At 40.6% G+C, this 21,163-nt stretch overlaps 1 protein-coding gene across 2 annotated transcripts in view; it reads right to left on the reverse strand.

The window, feature by feature from the left end:
* Positions 1-21,163, reverse strand: part of col15a1b (collagen, type XV, alpha 1b) — a 56,211-nt gene that overhangs the window by 5,902 nt on the left and 29,146 nt on the right. Inside the window, exons 6-44 of one of the 2 annotated variants that reach the window (XM_025900077.1) lie at positions 20,973-21,047; positions 20,692-20,766; positions 19,555-19,660; positions 19,352-19,392; positions 19,048-19,206; positions 18,873-18,899; positions 18,724-18,786; positions 18,508-18,585; positions 18,293-18,355; positions 18,056-18,208; positions 16,607-16,744; positions 15,143-15,196; positions 14,970-15,005; positions 14,706-14,843; positions 14,476-14,535; positions 14,366-14,392; positions 14,193-14,234; positions 13,820-13,882; positions 12,655-12,690; positions 12,343-12,426; positions 12,108-12,173; positions 11,882-11,917; positions 11,621-11,683; positions 11,422-11,511; positions 10,255-10,290; positions 10,100-10,153; positions 9,668-9,724; positions 8,810-8,869; positions 8,055-8,099; positions 6,653-6,734; positions 6,406-6,431; positions 5,966-6,064; positions 5,671-5,815; positions 5,510-5,574; positions 5,273-5,404; positions 3,499-3,594; positions 3,294-3,368; positions 2,910-3,107; positions 2,177-2,292 (exon numbers count right to left, since the gene is read on the reverse strand). In XM_025900077.1, the coding sequence (XP_025755862.1) occupies positions 2,177-2,292; positions 2,910-3,107; positions 3,294-3,368; positions 3,499-3,594; positions 5,273-5,404; positions 5,510-5,574; positions 5,671-5,815; positions 5,966-6,064; positions 6,406-6,431; positions 6,653-6,734; positions 8,055-8,099; positions 8,810-8,869; positions 9,668-9,724; positions 10,100-10,153; positions 10,255-10,290; positions 11,422-11,511; positions 11,621-11,683; positions 11,882-11,917; positions 12,108-12,173; positions 12,343-12,426; positions 12,655-12,690; positions 13,820-13,882; positions 14,193-14,234; positions 14,366-14,392; positions 14,476-14,535; positions 14,706-14,843; positions 14,970-15,005; positions 15,143-15,196; positions 16,607-16,744; positions 18,056-18,208; positions 18,293-18,355; positions 18,508-18,585; positions 18,724-18,786; positions 18,873-18,899; positions 19,048-19,206; positions 19,352-19,392; positions 19,555-19,660; positions 20,692-20,766; positions 20,973-21,047 (3,059 nt within the window). The remainder of the gene's footprint in view (positions 1-2,176; positions 2,293-2,909; positions 3,108-3,293; positions 3,369-3,498; positions 3,595-5,272; positions 5,405-5,509; positions 5,575-5,670; positions 5,816-5,965; positions 6,065-6,405; positions 6,432-6,652; positions 6,735-8,054; positions 8,100-8,809; positions 8,870-9,667; positions 9,725-10,099; positions 10,154-10,254; positions 10,291-11,421; positions 11,512-11,620; positions 11,684-11,881; positions 11,918-12,107; positions 12,174-12,342; positions 12,427-12,654; positions 12,691-13,819; positions 13,883-14,192; positions 14,235-14,365; positions 14,393-14,475; positions 14,536-14,705; positions 14,844-14,969; positions 15,006-15,142; positions 15,197-16,606; positions 16,745-18,055; positions 18,209-18,292; positions 18,356-18,507; positions 18,586-18,723; positions 18,787-18,872; positions 18,900-19,047; positions 19,207-19,351; positions 19,393-19,554; positions 19,661-20,691; positions 20,767-20,972; positions 21,048-21,163) is intronic. The other variant, XM_005457975.4, reaches the window with a different exon arrangement.

Here is a 21,163-nt window from a genome sequence, read left to right on the forward strand (position 1 = left end):
TGAGGTCGACTGCAGCTACTTCTTTGAAGGGAGTTCACAGCAGGAAGAGCCTGTGTGTGTGTGAAGTTTGCACATTCTTGTGTCTGAGTTCTCCACATGGTTTTGCCTGTCCAGCTGGAAGACTGACCAGTATTTTTCTTTACAAGGAAATATTGAACTTAACTTACTGGGCAGCTTTAGTTAATATTTTATTTGTACTTTAAGATGCACTGTTATACAACAGTTCAACTTTTTGCTACTCCTGTCTCCTCATTATCTAAAATTAGACAGGTGCATCATCTCCTGGTGCCTTGAGGTAAGAAGCTTCCCATTTCTGTGTTATTAGGACCAAACTGAATCCATGAGTTACTCCTTATGAGCTCATAACTCAACAACTAAAACTATAATTTTGAATATCACTCTTAACTGATTGTTAAAAATGTCAGGCTACTGCAACACATGCCTTTGCTTTTCTGTGCTTCTTAGTTCATCGCATGGCATACACTGGCACAGATTAGCGAGAGTAGGGAAAACAAATTTCTTTCTTTGGTTTATGAATTCATCAAATCTGCTCACTGTGGCCCGAGTTTAACAAGCGTTCTTCCACCAATAAAGTGTGAAAAATCTCACCACTAGATGTCAGTAGATTCCAGTCAAATGAATTCTTCTTTCTTACCCTTCTCAATTCAAGTGCATAATCCTAGTTATGGTGGCTGCTATAGGACAAAGTCAGCCAAAAACATAAAAGTTTGACTCTAAAACGGCTGTTTATATTTCTACTACTGTAAATCAGGGATAGAAAACAGATATGTCTATGCAGATAGCAAGGTGGCTCCGGACTAGTCTTTTGCTATCTGGGGAAGGCTTTTGGTCCCCCGTTTACCTCAGCTGTCAATGCCAGTTGAGAAACATCCACGACTATTTAGGCTGGAGGAGGCTATAAAACTTAGTCAAAGGAGTCTGACGCAAGCTCATTTCTGACCAATGACGGGGAAACTGAGGTGAGTTTGCAGCTGTTAGCTGCATTTAGCTGCTGTTAGTCGGCATTAGTGAAACTTTCCTTTACGTGGCTCTAACACTGTTGGCCTCTGACACTCTGTGAAAATGTAACCAAACTGTTTATCAGAGGGGAACTGATTTTTAGGACATTCGAGGCTAACATTCTTCATAACATTCATATCTAGGTGTTTAGCTAGTTCTTTGCAGCTGCCTGAAGACGGGAGGGTCAGCTGTCTAAGTAATTCTGAAAATATTAGGTGTAAATAAGCAATTCAAATTTGCCTTTATGAAACCCGAATGCCTATGAGTTCTTTCCTCTTGACTGGCATACTACATATGTGGCTGGTCACTAATCACATACATAAAACACAATCAGGTGGAACGGCAATGTCCATCTTGGCCGTTGTGTTTAAGGAGATGGGGCAACATGGCTGCTTTCACAAACCCACTATGTGTTTTTCGTGACATTATTCACCAATAGTCAAGTCCAACCTAAAGCTTATCTGGCTTTATTACCCTTTCATAACTCTAAATAAGACTATAATTTACAAAACTGAAATCACGCTGTGTTAAAAGCGACTAGAGGCTTGTGACTGAGACTATAAACTCATCAGGACCATTTTGACTAAGCTACCAGAACAACTGCAGTAGACGGCCTTAAAATGATAAACTGCACCACTCCTACCCTTGGCATGCATACATCTGAGATAAATCCTGTCTGTCAACAGTTTTGATTTCCTAGAAAAATATCTATGTTAGAAAATCTCAGGCCCCCGTAGCACTTTTCAAGAAACAGGAGAATTTATGCAGGCTGACAAAAAAGCTATGTATTACCAGAACTTTATGTGAGTTGAGGAATGGAGCAGGAATTTTGGCATTTCTGATCAATTTGCCAACTGACTGAGAAAAGTCTTTTTTCACTCTCAAAAAAAAAGACAACAAAAAACTCTCCATCTTCCATCCTGTTCTCATAAATGCATAAAAAGTTCTCGTAAATGCATTTGCCAGTACCACTGTTCATCTGAGTGAGAGCTGCTGTCCACATGAACATGAAATTTATGGCCTGTCCATCATAAAAAATCTTTCTATTCAGCATTTTAGCCCAACTGGAACTCCTAAAATCATCATTTTGGCAAATGGCATAATTTTTCATTCCTTTGCCACACATGCTTTCCCCTACTTGCCCCCACCCACTTACCAAGCCGAGTCACTCATTATATTGCGTCCATCAAAGGAGTAGATGGGTGTGGACGGATCAAACACGCCTCCATTCCCAGAGAAGATGGACATCCAACTATTGAACAACACTTGACCCTGAGGGCAGGACACGGGGAAAGAACTTGCTTAAGAAAATGCCAACTGTTAAAAATAATGTGTTTTAAATGAGAAAAACAAAACCCCGGAAAATATATCACTTCTACTTTGTGGAACAATCTGTTCTTTGTTTGAAGAAAACCACATAATGCATTCAGGGTTAAGGTTTGATAACCATGCAATTCCTTTGAATTTGGGTCTAATTTCTGATACCTAAAACTACTAAAAATGTAGGTGCAGTGGAACAAGGAAGGAACGGGCATATTAAAGGAATGAAGAAACAATATTTCCCCTTCTTAGATTATCAAAACTGTTATTATAGTATTTCCTATAGAGCATACTAACTTCCCCTTCTTACAATGTTATTTCATAGTGTTACTAGGGGTGTGAGCTCCTTTAGGATGCAGGCTGTATTATAGAGTATCTTAAATTTCTCTTCTTACACTACTTAGAAAACAAAAAAATATGTCTCATATCTTTTAAATGTGCCACTCCCTTTTACTCTCTCTATTTTAAGATTCACTGAGAACTTTGAAGTATTATTTGATACTGAAAATAGAAAAGAAACCCAAGTGTTGCATCATGTATTGTGTAGTGCTATGAAAACTTCTGCTCACCCTCAGATTAACCACAGGCATGTCATTGCGGTCAGCCTTTCTGACAATGGTTGCCAGATCCTGAAGGTGTGATGACAGGAAGGCTCTGTATGTGGAGGTGAGCCCCACGGCGCGTGCCTGTTGGTAACACTGGAAGTCTGCTCCGCGGATGCCACGCATATCTCCTTTGAGTGGGGCATTCAGTGCTACGAGATGAAGCTAGACGAAAGAGAAATGGAGCACAAAGATTAGGAGAAAGTATTCTCATTCATACCTGACGTGCTCTTCATCACAGATGAAATATAAAATCTGAAAGGCCTCCGGTGAGCCAAATCATTTTCACCCTCTGGGTTTGGAATTGAGCTTCATTTGCGATAAGTATGCCTAATATGTGTTTGGACTCACCCCAGAGACTGCATTGAAATGCTGTGGTAGCAGGTTATAACTGTGCTGGTATCCTCTGCTTCCCTCCTGCAGCTCCTGTTCAACAAAAAAGTTGGATAAGTGTGTTTTAAAAAAAAACAACAACTTTGAATTTAAAAAAATGTTTAAAGTTGTTTTCAAAGTTCTGTTCAGTCAGGTTCTAGTGTGTGTGCATTTGTGTTTGGACCTGGCTGTGTATCCTATGGGCTCTACTCCATTCTCCGGGTCTGCTGAGGGACTGAGATGTGTCTGATGAAGGTTCATAATGGATCAACTCTCCGAGCTGACACAGAACACACACACACACACTGCAGTTTACTGTTGATGTCAGTGAGGCACAAACTACCACCAGCATTAATAGGAAACACTGGCAAAATCCAAAGAGAAGAATACAGTAATCTTTGTATTTTATATAGTGTTTGATATAAAATGATGTCCAGTCCAGCATTTTTGCACATAGCACTTCAGTTATTCATTTAAATCAATTATTGCAAAGTCCTTTCAATAAATATTTGAGCAAATAATCGGAACAAATAACAGACAAGTGAAAACACAAGACAAGTTTAAAAAAATAATAAATTAATTGAATAATCAAAACAAAACACATATATGTAATGCACGATCTGATATCGTCGTGTTGGTGTTGTTCCCAGATCATCATACTAAATGTTGTTCCAGGATCAACATTGCAAGTGACCAATCAGAATGTTATGACGTCATACTTTTGCGACTTCGGGAAAAACCGCCGTAAAACAAAAAACTGTACTTAAGCTGCGAGAAACCGCCTCTGTCCACCGATCAGCGGACCCTGACCCTAATCCTAACCCTAACCCTTTAATAAACGGTAAGCAGAATTGATATTGTCCTTGCAACACTGGAATTTCATAAATGCACAAATGGCTTGGCGGGCAAAAGAATAACGTCACAACAATGTGATTGGTCACTTGCAATGTTGAACCTGGAACAACGTTTTCATGATGATCTGGGAACAACACCAACACGACGATATCAGATCATCCTATATGCAATACTGAACACAGACAATCTGAAGCATCTTGGGCCAAAGTTGATAATTGATGCCCATCATCTCTGGCTGTTGGTAATCCAGAGGAACCATTAGGTACTTTCTGTTCCCATTCTTGGCCTAAAATGCCACCTTCAGGTTTGGAAACTCTAGGCCAGGGGTGTCCAACTCCAGTCCTCGAGAGCTACTGTCCTGCGGCTTTTAGATGCATCCCTACTCCAACACAGCTCAATCAAATGGTGGGATTACCTCTTCAGCATGCAATCAAGTTTGGCAAAGGCCTGATAACAAGCCATTAATTTGATTCAGGTGTGTCGGAACAAGGATGCGTCTAAAAGCTGCAGGACAGTAGCTCTCGAGGACTGGTGTTGGACAACCCTGCTCTATGCTGTACCTCTAAAAGCTGCTGGATCACTTTACATAAAGCTTTGGTCAGTCTGAAGGAGAATATAATGTTGCTGTTTGCACATATTTGAGACGTGTGGTGAAACTCTACAGTACAAGAGGACAAATCGATTCTTTTGGACAGTGATTTGAAAATAGAAGCTTCACAGGAAGATGCAGCGGATGATGATCTTATAGAGGATATTTTGGTATGGAATGGTACTCATGGCCATTGATCAGTGGTCTTTGATCAGTGGGTTTTGGTCAGTGATTGTTGATCAATGGTCATGGGAATTTGCATAATTATGATTAAGGAACTGACCTCACAGCCCATTGTTCCTTCAGTGGGCTGGTTTCAGTCATTATGCAAATGTACTGTTTATAAGAGTTGGGGAAACCTGCAGTCAGCTGAGACTGAAGAAGTCACTTGGATGAGTGACGAAACGTTTCTCCCACAAAACGCTACGTCCAGATGAACAGAATCAACTTTTGGAGATATAGAGGATATTGTATCCTGAAAGATATTGAATCTTTCTGGTCTCGTCCTACACACCTGGATCTTGTGCCAACCATTGCGTGTTCTGATGTACAGCTCGCCTCCCCTTTCAGACACATATGCCAAGGTACCTTCAGCAGCATGGTGTGCCTCTTGGGTGAGGGCGTGGATTGTCTTATAGCTGGTAACCTGAACACAAACCATCAGAGCATCAGTGATGACACTTTAAAATGTTAGCTAATGATTTGATTCTCCATTTATTCCAAGTATGGTTACACCTCAGCAGTTTCTTACAGAGTTTGCATATCCTGGAGAGCCTGGTGGACCAGGAGGACCGGGAGGGCCGGGGATACTGACAGCTGATGACAACACAATTACTTTAAACTCATAAAATCAATACACATATAGTACAGGCTGTGACTTGGTACTTGTTTTAACTTTATAGACACACATACTTGATCCGTATGGAGGGGGTGGTCCTGGGGGCCCAGGAGGGCCAGGTGGACCTCGAGGTCCAGGCCGTCCAAATCCTGGAGGTCCAGGCTGACCAGGAGAACCAGTAGGACCCATTGGACCAACAATGGATTCGCCTTTCGGACCCTAGAGAAACAACATAATAATTCAATTCATTGTAAAAGAGTGGTACAGTTTTGGCCAGAAGATCCGGCTTTTACAAATAATCATTTTAAAATATTTTTTTAAATAACCTCCTGTTCTAGAATAGTAGTTTTACCACATAGCTTAACTTACCACAAGTCCTGACCTCCCTGGGATCCCTGGAGGACCAGGCAGGCCCACATCCCCTTTTTCTCCCTTCTGACCTTTGTATCCCTGATCACCTTTAGTCCCCTGAGAGATCAAAAGAGTACTCAAGATTCACCACTCTGCCTCCGAAAGAGCAACATGGTGCATTTCTAGTGTATTAGCATATATGTTACTTCAATCTTAAATACTTAACAAGTGCCAGTTTGTCAATTTTAATGTTTTTTTGTGCATTAGCTTGGTTTTATAGTTTAAAGTTGTTATATCTGAGAAGTTATACATTTAAACTACGGTACTTTGAAGTTCTGCTAAGGATCAGATTATTTTAATAATTTGTCCTGATACGCAAAACGATAGAATTTAAAGCAGATGTACTTTTTTTTTTTTTCATCACGACTGTGTATTATGTGTTGTAAGTGAGTACTCACCACATTTTCATCTGGAAATGTGAGCCCTAAGAAGAAAAATTACACATATCAAATCACACAGAGCAAGCAGCAGAAAATGTGGTGTGAAATGTCAGCTGTGGGCTGACAGACATAACTTCCATATACTTTGGCCTCATGACACAGTGACCATATTTAAAATGAGCTTCCACCACTGTCACAATATTTGTATGACAGATAATAAAGAAAAGTGTCATGTGTTCACTATCATGTCATCTTAAGCTCTCACCAGGTGTTCCTGGCTCCCCAGGTAATCCCTCATCTCCTTTGTCTCCTTTAGGTCCAGCTGAATGTCCCCTTGTCATTGACTCCTATACACAAATACATCATCATTGAGATAAAATTTGTGTTGGGAAGCTGGCCCTTATACACATTTACAGTCGGGTTACACAACAGAACAAACAAGTGAACATCAGAAAGTTAATTTGCAAAGTCAAAAGTCACAATCAGAGACTATGGTAAAAACAATGGATTATTGTAAAAAAGACAAGAAGATCAAAGCTAAAAATTATTGTCAGGATTACATAAACACCTGTTAAATACAAGGGATGCATGCTATAGACTGTAGCACTCATCCTGGGTTAAAATGTAGGATTAAGGTTCAAGCAAGCAACCTGTTATAAAAGGCTGATGAAACAATTATGGTGAATTTAAGCTTTTCATTGAAGGATGACTTTTACCAAAAGTCAATTTGAAGACCTCCCAAAGCCCTCTGACAGAGAGGCCATTTACACAGAGAATGTCCTGTTACTGCACTTCTTTAACTACCTTTACATTTTTAATTCCAAGTAAGTTTAGCCAAGCAGTCATCATGGTGTTTTCAGCCCACCATGTCTCCACAGAAGAAACTTCTGAGAGAAGGCTAAACCAAACCAAACACCCAGCACCATGACAGAAGGTACTGAACAGGTCATGAACCTTGTTTATCTGAGAACATGTAGATCAGAGATGGGTTTATCATTATTTCATTACAATAAGAAAACGGGTTGTTAAAAATACAAGTGACCACCTATTATAAACCACATTTTGAAAAACAAAAGGGATTCCACACAAACTGTTTTTTTCAATTGATTGAACCAATTCTGATCTACATGTAGTAAAAGGATGTCTATTTCCTTCTTCTTTTGAAAGGTTTACACAGCATCCTCTTCCTGAGATGATGATTAGGCGAAGAAACAGAGAAGGCAAGCAGAATTTAGACCCCACCCCCCCTTTAACATCTGGCATATCAGTATTTGTACTGAGTGGAAAGATTGGATTGAAGTATAAGTGGACTAAGAGGCACTGATGGTACTGAAATACATGAATTGGCCTTTGGGTAATTTGAAGAAAATGTTAGGGGTTTTTTTCCACATTGGCAATCTAGAGATTGTATACAAAATACAAAATAACCATATGTTAAAGCCAGAGGAATTAGGGCCAGTTCCACATTCATGTTGCCTTTTCAAAAACCATTAGGAGAGCAAAGAAGGACAAAATGAAGGGAAGAAAAACACGGACAGGAAATAGGGAATGGGTTGAGGCCCACACCAGAGAGCTGCCATGCTGTAACACCCTCACACCAACAGAACCACCAGATGCTCTGATTTCCAACTGAAATGAACCAATCAGATGGTCAGACTCAGACTTACTCGTCCCATTTTGCAATGTGGTCTGGGGCGCACCGGGAACACTGTCTTTAAGATTCAAAGAAGAGCAGCGGAATCAGACTACAAGTCAATCACCCACCATGTTAAATGAGTCACGATCATAACCTGCACACGAGCATTAGACATGTTTTTCCATGTTTACCACTTTTTATGTATAAAATTTTATATAGAGAAACTAGTCGGCTGCTTATAAGTTACTGAAATACACATATTGGCAGCATTTAATAAAAATGTCAACACTCTTCAACAAGCAGGATAAAACTCGTAACTAGTCATGAAAATTCAGCCAGACATATTTTTAAGGTACTTTAAGGTAGTGAGTTAAAACTAGTGAGTAAATCTTGAATTATGAATTGTGGCAAAATCATGTAAGATTTGGTAGTTCTGGCTTGCAATATTGTCAGTTCTTGCTGGTTATATAAACTGGTATTAAACATAAAAAGACTTAAAAATGGACACCTAATCAGAACTAATGCTTTTGCTGTCCACTGATGTCATCGTGCACTCTCTTCTCTGCTGTCCCTGTCTGCTTTGCACATGTGTGAGATATGAGAACAGTAACACACAGGGACAAAAATGATCAATCATCATTCAGAACCAGGTCCTCGTTGATGTTGCCACTCCCCACCTATTCTCTGGATTATGAGATGTAATTAATAAAGGAAGTGCAACTGCCTTATAAACTGGCCAGTAAATATACAAGTGACTGATGTTTTGCATCTTTGAGTCATACTTACTCCATTCAGACCAATAATTCTTCCTGGAAGTCCAGGTGGGCCGGGAGGACCTGGAGGTCCCTGAGACAGAGAGAATAAAACTATTTGCAACAAATATGATGTCGCTACAAACACACATACAAGAATGGTAATGACTATTCAAAAACATGATTACAAAATTATTACAATGATTACATGTCAAAACGGCCTGCTTATGTCTGTGCTTATGTCTGAGTCTTGGTGTGTGAATGTATATTGAGGATTAATTTAGACAGGCCACAACATTAACTTCGACACATCAGATCAGTTTCATATATGGCATTTATTGAAGCTCTTCCAGCCTGCTGCTTCCTCTTAAAAGGGAGTTTTTCCTTCCCACTGTCGCCAAAGTGCTTGCTCATAGGGGGTCATATGATTGTTGGGTTTTTCTCTGTATGTATTATTGTAGGGTCTACCTTACAATATAAAGCGCCTTGAGGCGACTGTTGTTGTGATTTGGCGCTGTTTAACTAAAATTGAATTGATTTGAATTGAATTCCTCACAGCAGTGGTGAAGCTGCAAGTGACTTAGTAACCCACTTTGACCACAGCTCCTTTTTTTTGATCAGTTGATCAATCATTAAAAAAAAAAAAAGCTTTTTCTGACTCAGTCGATGTAATTTCTTGTCACTGATGTTTGGTGCTGGGGTTTTGCTGCTGAGATGTTCTCTACCCATACAATGATTACACAGGGAAGTTTCAACAGTTGTGCCACACACTATAGTCAGATGTACTAGCTGTAAAATAACTGGCTGAAGAATGATTCACAATATGATGATAAAATGCAACAGTATACTAATGCTCTCTCTCTGCAATCCCTTCTTGCCTTACTTCTCTTACCGGTAGGCCAACAGAATCTCCTCTGTCACCTTTTCTCCCCGGGATACCAGGTCGCCCCTACATAGAGGGAAGAACGAAAAAGCTTCAGTACTTTTGGCTCAAGAAGTTTTCCCAAACACTGAACAGAATCTATTGGACTGTGAGTGCATGCATGATAGGGAGAAAAGTGTTTGAAGGCACAGAAACAAGAGCGTTATGAATGTAGTTCTTATATTTAAAAGTGCCTCAAAAGGAGAAAACCACCAAGCAGCTTGTCATTTCCCATTATGACTAGTTAGGGAAAAAATCAGTATGCTAAAAACATGACACATTGTTCTGCTAATCACTGACAAGATGGTTCTGTGTTTTCCTTGACTTTCATGTGCAAGTTCAGAACACTTTTAACCTATGAGGCGTTCATATCCTAATAACCAAACAAACAAAACTACTCACTGGTCGCCCGGGGAAACCATATTCTCCTTTTTGTCCAGGAGGTCCTATTGGACCCTGAAATAAACAAACACACATTTATATTCAGTGTAATAACATACATAAAGGATGAATGTGTAGCAGGAATTTCCTTACTGTGATGTTCTCATAAAACTCACCGTAAGTCCAGCAGGTCCTGGGAAGCCATGGTCACCCTGTGCACAGTAAAGCAGCAAAATGTGAGAATTACATAGGTGGAAGTAATGGCAGTGGTGCATTGCTTTCATAGTTTCAGACTACTTTCTGTAAAATAAAAAGGAGATTATTCTAGGTTATTCTTTTTCATTAAAAAAACCCAATGTGGTCACCATGAAAGGTCCTGAAAAGCACTTAGACTTATTTATACCTTGAGCGAATTTCAGTTTCAACCTTCATGGCACCCTTGTTAACAAAAACTAGGACTTGCATTATTTAGGGACCGAGGTTAGTATTCTTTGTTAACAGTTCAGTTAAGGAAAGTGGAAGGCAGAGAAGGCAGTTGAAGTGGCAGAGTGTCGTGTAAGACAGAAGACACTGGTGGGGGTCTTAGCATGTGTGCAATCTTTCGTAAGCTCCCGGCTTCTTAACCAATGGGTTTATGTTCCGCCCCTGCACAGTTATCAGCCGTCAGCTACGTAGAAAAGGATCCTGGTGTAGAAAGTAATATTAAATAAATTCTAACAACAGCTTATCAAGCTTAAACGTTCTGCTGTTGTTCAGCCGCTGGTTTCCTCTTTCTGGTGAGAAGTGGGCCAAAAACAAAGAAGAGAGACGGACTCGCAACAGAAAAGCCGATCAGCTGATCATTAAGCAGTTTCACGATTGAAGTAGCCGCAGGAAGGTGTGGGAGAGAGAGAGGCAGTCGCTCCATATATCGGTTGTTAAGCTTAACATGGGAACGCTTTACAAACATTCAGAGATGAACTTACACACTTGCTTTACTTCTCTCTGGGATAACTTCCTCGGAGATGAAATGCTGGTTTGATAGCGGCTACAAATACACGCAGCCGCTCTATCACATGACGCATACTGCTCCGATGTGCTACGGTTATGAGCCGAGTTACGCCATGTCACAAGTTTTGTGAGGTGTTTTTTTTATATTTAATGGATCGGATTACATTTTTTATTTCTCGCCGATATATGATCCAGTAATTTAGGTCAGTATCGGACCGATACCGATACGTAATATCGGATCGGTCCATCTCTAGTATTAGATACAGATTATTAAACACATTAAACTCTTTCACCACGAAGTAACTAAATATATAGAAAGTCTTTTAGGGGTAAAAAGGTCACTTGTTGGCTACCTTTGTGCCTTTGGGCCCTTGAGGGCCTCTTGGTGCAGACAGGAGAGATCCATCAGCAGCAATTGTCACCCCTGGTTCTCCTTTCTCTCCCTGTCAAAATGAAATGTATGTTTATGTTCAGCAGAGTGGTTTAAGGTTGTTTCATAGGTATAGAAATGTATATGAACATGCTTTATGAATCTTCATATTCAGTTCTTACCTTAAGCCCTGGGGGGCCCTGGATACCTGTAGGTCCTATGTCTCCCTTTGGTCCCCTGGGGCCCTAGGAAGAGATGAAAGTTGGAAGACTAAGAAAAGGTTGTAATGAAACTATGTGTTTAAAGATTTCTCAGGTACCTACCCCATTTAGCAAAAAGACAGCAAAAGAAAAAAAATCCAGAATAATCTCATAAATATTTACATCCAGTTTTCCTGAATTTAATCATTTGGGACAAAAAGTGATGTAGCAAAATGTTCTTACGGGAAATCCAGCTCTGCCAGGCAAGCCTTCAGGACCCTGCAGCATGCAGACACACACACACATGCAGAGAATAGCACACACATAAGCAAAAGCTCACCAAACACACCTGCAGCTGCAGCAAAAATCTCAACATCAGTTCATTTATGACCCCCTTCATCCATACTTCACGACAGAGCGGAACAAAAAAGAACCTAAAACAGACTGTAGTTTACTTGAAGCTACGCACCGTAGGCCCGGGTGGTCCTCTGATCTCTGTGACGTTGAGGATACCCTCTGTAACATTATAGAGCAGCTGCAGACAGAAGATATAATGATCACATTAGGGCACTTTAGCATATGCAGAGATATGCAAAAAGCAGCATCTCTGCACAGCTACCACAACGATCACACAGTTGTTTGTTGGTCTGCCTCTATCCTAACTCTTCATTCAATTAAATGTCATTTTGTCTGTGTGTGCGTACATCATGTAGATTAATGACAGGTCCAGGAGCCCCAGGAGGCCCAGGTGGTCCTTGGATACTGAGGCCATCAGCTCCTCTTTCACCCTGCAATTCACATAACGCAGAATCATTAGTCCCTTACCAAAAAGAGACATTTAGAAACAAACATGGCATTTGGAAGACATGAGAGGAAGCAACAAAACAGAAATATGAAAAGAAAATACAACACATACAACAAATCACATCTAGGATAAAAGAAGCTTGACAATGTGAAACAAATCTGAAGTACTGAGTTAGACCACTCTGTAGTCAGAAAAAAACAAAGTTTTTTACCTTGGGTCCTGGACTGCCTTTCTCTCCTTTGGCCCCCTGTTTGTAAAGAGGAAGAAAATGTGTGAATAGTGCAAATTAATTTCAATGCATTCGATTTTATTTATATAAATCACAACAACAGTGACCCTACAATAGTACCCCACCACTCAGACGACACCCTGTGAGCAAGCACTTCATGAAAGTGGGAAGGAAACCCCCCCTTTTTAACAGGAAGAAACCTCGGTCACCAACCGTGACCGGTTGGGGGTGAGGGTTGTTGGAAAACATAGACACCATGTCCTCCAGGCTAAAGAGGAGAGGGATCGTCTCAGTTATTGTCGCCGCACAAAGCTTGCATGTCTGGTACAAGGGTGCATCGGTTGCTATGGAATTGGCAGTTTGTACATTTATTAAGGCATCATCAATGCTGAAATACATAGAGGCTTTAGAGCAACTTCCAAGTCACCTTTCTCAGGGAGGTCCTTGAATATTTCAGCAAAGACAATGCTAAAATCACATACCATACTGCAGCTGTCACAGCAGCTTGGTTTCATAGTAACAGAGTCTAGATACTGTACTGTCTGCAATCCAGACCTTTCACCGACTGAAAACATTTTGTGTCTCAGAAAAAGAAAAATACAACAAAGAGCAGCTAAAATCCCACATCGGTGATAAACAACAACCTCCACCCAAACGAGCTGCAACTGGTCTCCTCGGACATCACAAGAAAAGGGGATGGCACACAGCTGTAAACATGGCACTGTCCCAGCTTTTTTCAGATGAGTTGCAGCCATGAAATTGAAAATGAGCTAATATTGTTGCTGAAATGTAACAATTTCTCAATTTAGCATTTCATATGGATTCACTTTTTATTTACGTTTTACACAGAATCCCAACTTTTTCGCAATTGGGTTTTTACCACGGACAATGGACCTTTCAGACCCTTTATCTGTAAAAAAATGTTGCCTAAACTTTTGGCAAATAAATTAATTATAGATATATAACATAGCTTTTTGCAATATTTTGACAAGGTGCCTGTTCTGGAAGATTTTAGACTAGAGCCTTTTTTTGTCTTTTGTCTTTATCATTTTTGCAGTGTGCAGTATTTGATTTGTTTTTTTGCTGCTAAATGATTAACTACTTTTGAACTGCCAACCACCTCAGCGATCTAACACCTGCTACTTACCCTAGGACCTGGTAGTCCAGCAGGACCCCGAAGACCCTCTGGTCCTGGGTCTCCTGGTTCACCCTGCCATCAGACACAGCAGAAAATGAGGTAATAAAAAAGCTGCAAAGTGTGATGGTGATTTCACTCTAACTTAATGTGTGGCTCACATGAAATACAATGTGCATTCCAATGATTAGAGAAAGCTAAGTTCACATAGATGAACTAGACTGTTTCATCAATGACCAAAAACACTTTAGCTCAATAGTTCTCAAATAGAAAAAAAATCTTAAAATACACAACCTGTTGGCCACTAAATATAAACAATAAGTGAATGATAATTGATATTGCATATCAGAAACATATAAGTACTGTCATTCCAAAATGAATTTACCTTGACAGAGAGCCCTGGAGCTCCTGGTGCTCCATCCTTACCCTACAGAAAACACAAACAAGTATCTTCAACAAGAGCATCCTACTCAAAGAGTAACCAGATGTCAAGTATTAGTTGTTAAACATGTAATTGTAGCTATCTGTAAATTTGTTGAAAATTCATAAACAGCTTACCTGTGGTCCTGGTGGGCCAGGTGGACCCTTGAAAGAACAAAAAGGATACGTTACTTTATATGAATCAATAGATATACTGTACATAAACTCATATATTCCCTCACACTGACCTGTGGGCCTCTGACTCCAGCTCCAGTAATTTGATCAGTCATGCCAGATCCCTCCATATCCTGAAAACAAAGCCATGGTCTATAGTTATTGAGCTTCGATGTGATGAAAAAGACATGACCTTTTAATGTTTTCTACAGCAATTCTCATTTTCCTCTCATTAATCAATATGAGGCTATATAGTAGCAGTGATATGTGGAGGACAGGTGATTAATAAACTGGGTTGGGTCACCTCTGCAAAGAATTTGGTTCCTGGAGGCCCTGGTGGGCCAGGGGGTCCTGGTGGACCTGGAAGGCCTCTCTTTCCTTCTGGACCAATAGGCCCTTGAGGCCCTGGAATTCCTTGGACACCTGTTGACCCACATTCACCCTTCTCAGACAAACAGGAGACTTTCATTAGTAACAACAGGAACAAGAAATGTATTTGTGGGCTACCAAATGATGTGAACAGGATGCCATTTATGGCTATGACTCTGTTTTGAGTAGTATAAATTACCTTTGGCCCAGGAGGCCCAGGTAGGCCTTGCTCACCCTAAAGGAAGTAAAGGAGTTAATATACTTTAATTACCTATCATTACTAATAAAGACTGTCTATACTACAAATGTGCAGAATTTTGGCAATAAGGTTAGATATCTTTTTTTTTTTTTTTTTTGCTCTTGTGTTCATACCTTCTCGCCTGCAGCCCCAGGTGAACCTGGAGGACCATCTTTTCCTGCTGGACCCTGGACAGAAAAATATAGAAAGACACATGCAGAGTGTAGAGAAATAAAGCTGTGGTAAGTCAAAGGTATGCTAGTATGGGAGCATACTGTAGCTGTGTGTTGACACTTTGGCTGTTCCAACAGGAACAATCCAGAGTGCAACTGTGACCCTCGTCACCTTAAAGGAATAGATGAATGTTTGGAAGCCGTTCCATTATTCAGCTTCCTTAAATGATAATATCATCCATGCCAACATTGCTCTGCACTAAATGATGATTTTAACCTCAATACGAAACGTTGTGCTTTAGCGCAGACAATGCTAAATGGCTGTTTATATCATTGCCTCTTATTTGTCCAACTGGCACAAACAATTCAAGAGCAACAGCAACATACAAATAAATGGAAAGTGATCAAATTTCAGCTCTTATGCAAAAGATCAAGGTATTTGTGACTGTTTGCCATTTAGCTAAATGTGCTGTAGCGTGAAGGATGGATGTCATCAACCATACAGGCGAGGATGATTTTATCGTCTCTTTTTTCATCACCTAACAGCAAGCTGAAGTGATGATACATTCAGTATATTCCTTTAATCAAGCAGCACCATTCACAGCAATGTTTCTGTGCCAATCCACTGATGGAACCCATAAAACCTCAGACTTCATTGGTAAAACACTCACTGCCAATAGAGTATTTACAGGTGATCCAAGACTCACCAGAAGACTGGTTACTACTAAAGCCATGATATGTGTTTCTGTTTGTTCATCAATCCAGCACGTTAATCTATTCCAGGATATTTTGTTTAACTGATAATATTGACAGCGTTTTGTCATGTGACCTTGGTGGCACTGTCACATACAAATCTTTACTTAACCAACTGTTTGGTCCATGTAGAAATTGCCCATTTGTAACTTTAGTAGCAGAAGCAGGGATATATATACAGTAGTTTATATAGCCCTGATATCCCTGAGTAAAAAATATACAAAAAAAGGGAAAATGAATGTGACTGGTGCAAAAGGCAGAGCAGTTCCTTTACCATGTGCAGTGACAGAAGCATGAGGTTATAAGCAATAAGAGTGTGGCCAGATCCTTTCAGTTCAGCTGCTTGTCATCATATAGAGTAAAATGTCATGCTGATTTTTTTTCCTTGGCAATGACAATTTTGGAACTGAAAGTAAAAGAACCACTTTGGGTTTTATGGCACAGCGATTATCACCTTCAGCTTTGGCACAAGCAAGCCAGCAGTTAAGACAACAGATAATGTGCAGTCACTTGTGCCTGAGCATTGGGGTAGTTAGCTAAGGTTCATCTTTACTGCTTTGACACCGTTTTATCACGGTGAAAGCTAAATGTTGTCTACCTCAATGCTCTAGCTCTGACTGAAATTCTGCCTTTCTTTGTTTGCTGGTTTTCCAGGCAAACTGGGCAGTATACCTCGCCCGAACCCCATGCTGACTCAAAGTCAGAATCAGAACCAAAACTAGAGCCGAAGTCTGAGGTGAGGACAGCGGAGAACTCTGAGCTCAAACCTGAACCGTCAGGCCCAGAACCACTAAACCAATCCTCAACCATCTGAAACAAATAGGAGAGATTCCAGGTAGGAATAAGACGGAGGAACAATAAAGGTACGAATAAAGATTAAGGTTATGGAGATAAAGGACAATGAAATGGAGAGAGACAGTTAAAGACCAGCTGGTATACATGGGTCATTGGCTTACATAAACACAAAAATGCAAATCACTACAATATGACAATATTTAAGAAATAAAATAAAGGTGGAATCTAATTGTTTGAGAAATGCACTACATAAAATCAGAGCAAAGACTGGAAGGTGGAAAAGAAGAAAAAAAGTCAATGCTCGGGGCTAATTCAATGAGAAAAAATGCAGAAATAATCCAAATAAAATGTGAAGGTACAAGATATAGTAAAACAGAACATATGAAAAAAACATGTAAAAATATTATTATAGGCTACAATAATGTATCATGATGTAGCACTGTTATACTAACAGAGGTGTCTGTCCAGTGTCTATACAGCATCTATAGTTCTGTTTCTTAATTTTTTGCATATTTGTCACTCTTAAATGCTTCAGATCATTAGACAAATTTTAAAATTAGACAAAGATAACCTAAGTAAATACAAAATGCAGCTTTAAATTACTTCCTTTACTAAATGAAAACAGCTATCCAAGTCTTCCAGGTCCTGTGTGTTAAAGTAATTTCCCCCTAAACCTAAGAACTGCTTGTGCCACTCTTGGCAGCAAGAACTGCAATCAAGTGTTTGCAATTACTGCCATAGAGCACTTCTTTCTTTGGCCCACCCTTCTTTGTAGAATTATTTTAATTCAGCCACACTGGAGGTTTTTCGAGTGTGAACAGCCTGTTTGAGGTCATGCCAAAGCATCTCAATCACATTTAACTTTGGACTTTGACTAGGCCACTCCACAAACTTTTTTTTTCTGGAGCCATTCAGAGGTGGACTTGCTGGTGTGTTCTGGATAACTGCCCTGCTGTATAACCTAAGTGAGCTTGAGCTTCAGGGAATAAACTGATGGCCAGAAATTCTCCTTCAGGATTTTCTGGTGGAGAGCAGATTTCATGGTTCATCAACTCACAGCAAGTCGTCCAGGAAATCAAAGCAGCCCCAGACAAGTACCGCTATCCTTGCAACTGCCAAACCTGGATTTGTCCATAGGTTTGCCAGATGGAGAAGTGTGATGTGTCACTCCAGACAACACGTCTTCACTGCATTACTTTTTCCACACAGGACCATGCAGGTTTGGACAGTTGCATAAGTCTGCAGAATCCCATCAGTGTATATTACAGAGATTTTTGTATTTAAAACAAATCATCTATTTTTCACTTAAATTGAAGGTTAACTTACTGGTACTCCTTGTTTGCCTGGAAGGCCATCACTGCCAGGTGCACCAGGTGGTCCAGCATGCCCAGGAGAAAGTCCTTCAGTGGTGGCAGATGAGGACAGGTGGGGTCCAGGGGGACCAGGAGGTCCTGGAGGGCCCGGTGGACCGGGAGGACCCTAATGGAAGGAGATGTTAGATTTTTTTCACTGCTATAATTGACTGTCAGACTCTTGCATTTGTTAACTAGTCCTTTCTCTTACCCGGATGAGTTCAGCATCGCTGTCCAGGTCTTCAAACCCAGAACCCAGGGCATCTGGTCCATACTAAAAACACATTCATCAAGATGTTTTTCTTTGTATTCATGTCTCATTTATGCTGCCTACATTTGATATCATTGCTAAAATGCAAGACAATACAGATTATCTGAGCAGATACACAGTGGGAGGAAGTAGCGAAACCATAAACTGTTACTCACAGGTACACTGCGTGATCTGGGGGGTCCAGGGGGTCCAGGAAGGCCAGGGGGGCCTGGTAAACCAACTCCCGGGTCTCCCTGTAAGGAGGCAGGGAGGAGTAAACTACAGAAGAAAAAGACAGAACTTTTTCTTTTCATTTGGTATCATAAAATACAACTACATTTGGAATAAAGAGTCACAGTTAATTAAATGCAACATGGATGCATTAGCTGGACCTTCTCTCCTTTAGCTCCAACTACTCCGTTCAAGCCTGGAAATCCTTGAAACCCTTTTTGGCCCTGACGATGAAAATACAATTAGTGAATGTAGCGACTGAAACAGAATAAAAAAAATAAATAAGCAGACATAGTGCTGTTTAACTTACTGGATCTCCTTTATCACCTTTGCTTCCCTGAAAGCAGAAGCACGAGGAAGCATGAAAGTCAGTGGTGCAAGAAGACTTATTACTTTGTGAGTTTAACGTTCACTTAAAAAATCTCAGATGTTCTTTGAAAGATGGTGAAGCAAAAACACACAAACGATCTTTTTGACACACAAACCTTGTGTCCATCTCTCCCTGGCAGCCCAGGAGATCCTGGTGGTCCCTGTGGGCCAGATGTTCCAAGGTTAGTCTCTCTGAATACACTGGGAGGACCTGGTGGACCAGGTGGGCCAGGTGGGCCAGGATCACCGCGCTCTCCTTTTAACCTGACATCACCCTGTAAAATTGAAATCAAGAAGTCTTTAAGTTATTTGTGTCAGTAGGGAAAATAAACTGAAACACTGGAGCTACATTGTTATCTTCTGACCAACACTGTCTTCAAAACAAGACAACTAGGCAAGAAAGCCCACGCTCCAACTTACACCTTGTGGCTGCTCTCCCGCCTCCTCTGTTCGGTGTAGCCCTGCAAACAACATATGACATCTATCAGTTTTACAGACAGTGTATGCTTACATTATCATAGAGAGAGGACATTTAGAAGAGTAAATATAATAAAGGTTTAGTTCATAATTCAAATACTGAAGCTTTCATAGAATAAGCAGGAACAAAACTTTGTACTACAGACCTGTCATCAGGTCCATTCGAGCTTCTGTTGGACCCGTGTGAGGAGAAAAGTCCTCAAATTTCTCTGGAGCATCAGTGGGCGGAGCACTAACGGGAACACCCTCCTCCTTGCAAGAGACAAAAATGGCTGTGATTTTGTCTCATGTGTGCAGAGTAGCTTCCTTTTTCATGTGCCACCTGTGTACACCATGTCTTTGTCCCACTGTTGTAAGTGTGACAACCTGCTCTTCCACATTAGCTTAGAAGGTCCTCCTTCCTCTGGTTCCTGTCCATGTGTTGAAGTGTCCTCAGGCAAAAGTGTGAATGCGCATGAAAGTTAGATAAAAGTGCTTTGGCATAGATGAAAGAAGTGTATGAATGTATTTGGGGATGGTGAATTGGGTTGAATTGGGTGAATGAGACTATTAATAGAAAGCACTTTGATTTTTCATTTAGTATACTTCTGATGAATGATTTTTTTTTTTCAAAACAAGAGCATTACTAAACATTAACACAATAAAAGACCAACATCATGTTATGCTCTTTTTCTACTCTGCTGCAGATGGAGGTCTCCAGATCAGACTAGAAGGGTCTACCATAAAATTGCTTATCAAGGCCAATTTTCTTTGAAGCATCAAAGTCAGTTTTAATTCAGAGATGTTTGGGGTCAAACTGACTTTTAGGTTGTGGGAGAATGAAAGACAGTACCAAAACAAATGGACGAGCGCACACACACACACACACACACACACACACACACACTCATTTTTATATCTTAGTGAGGACATCTCATTAACATAATGCTTTTCCTATCCGCTTACCCCAACCCTAACCATCAAAAATGAATGCTTAATCCTAACCTTCAGCCTAAACCTAACCATAACCTAATTGTAACCCTGACACTAAAAATCACATTTTGAGCCTCAAAAATGCCTTCAAGCCCAGGATGGGCATTTTGTCCCCATCAGTGACTGTTGGTCCCCACAAGTATCGTAGCATGCCAATTTTCTTTCCTCACAAAGATGTCTAAACATGTACACACACACACACACACACACACACACACACACACACACACACACATACTGATGGACAGAGAAGACTAAAGTAATCCATCCTGCCATCACCAACCAACCCGTGCTGAGCCAGGCGTTCTCACCTGTGCGGTCTTCCTCAGCTCTTTCTCTGTCTCTCTGTCATCCAAAGCCTCGTCTCCACTGGCGTACCCCGAGGCCTTTATCAAACGTCACATTAAGCATTCATTGGTGAAAAAACAACAACAACCTTTTAGCACAAATCCTAACAACCAGTAATTTTAACCACAAGGGGGAGCTGTTGATTGACATGTAAGTTTTTACAGCATTTTAAAATATCGCTAGGCAGACACTTTGGCTTTGTGTTAGAAAGGTTTGCATTGCAACAAGTTACGGAGTGTCTCACATAAGGATCATCGTCTTCACACTGCTCCTCAGCCACTCTTGGATCGTCTTTTATGACCAGCTGCTGAATCGAACCCTGCAGAGGAAAAACAAAGGAAATGTGAAACATGTCACTACATGGAGAGGAAGGCTTGTGCTGGCTGTAGGGACTGACGGGAGTTCAGTGACCGCTGTGACTGTTGGGGCTCTGTC

Source organism: Oreochromis niloticus, linkage group LG18 (assembly GCF_001858045.2).
Source record: "Oreochromis niloticus isolate F11D_XX linkage group LG18, O_niloticus_UMD_NMBU, whole genome shotgun sequence".
Classification (NCBI taxonomy): domain Eukaryota; kingdom Metazoa; phylum Chordata; class Actinopteri; order Cichliformes; family Cichlidae; genus Oreochromis; species Oreochromis niloticus.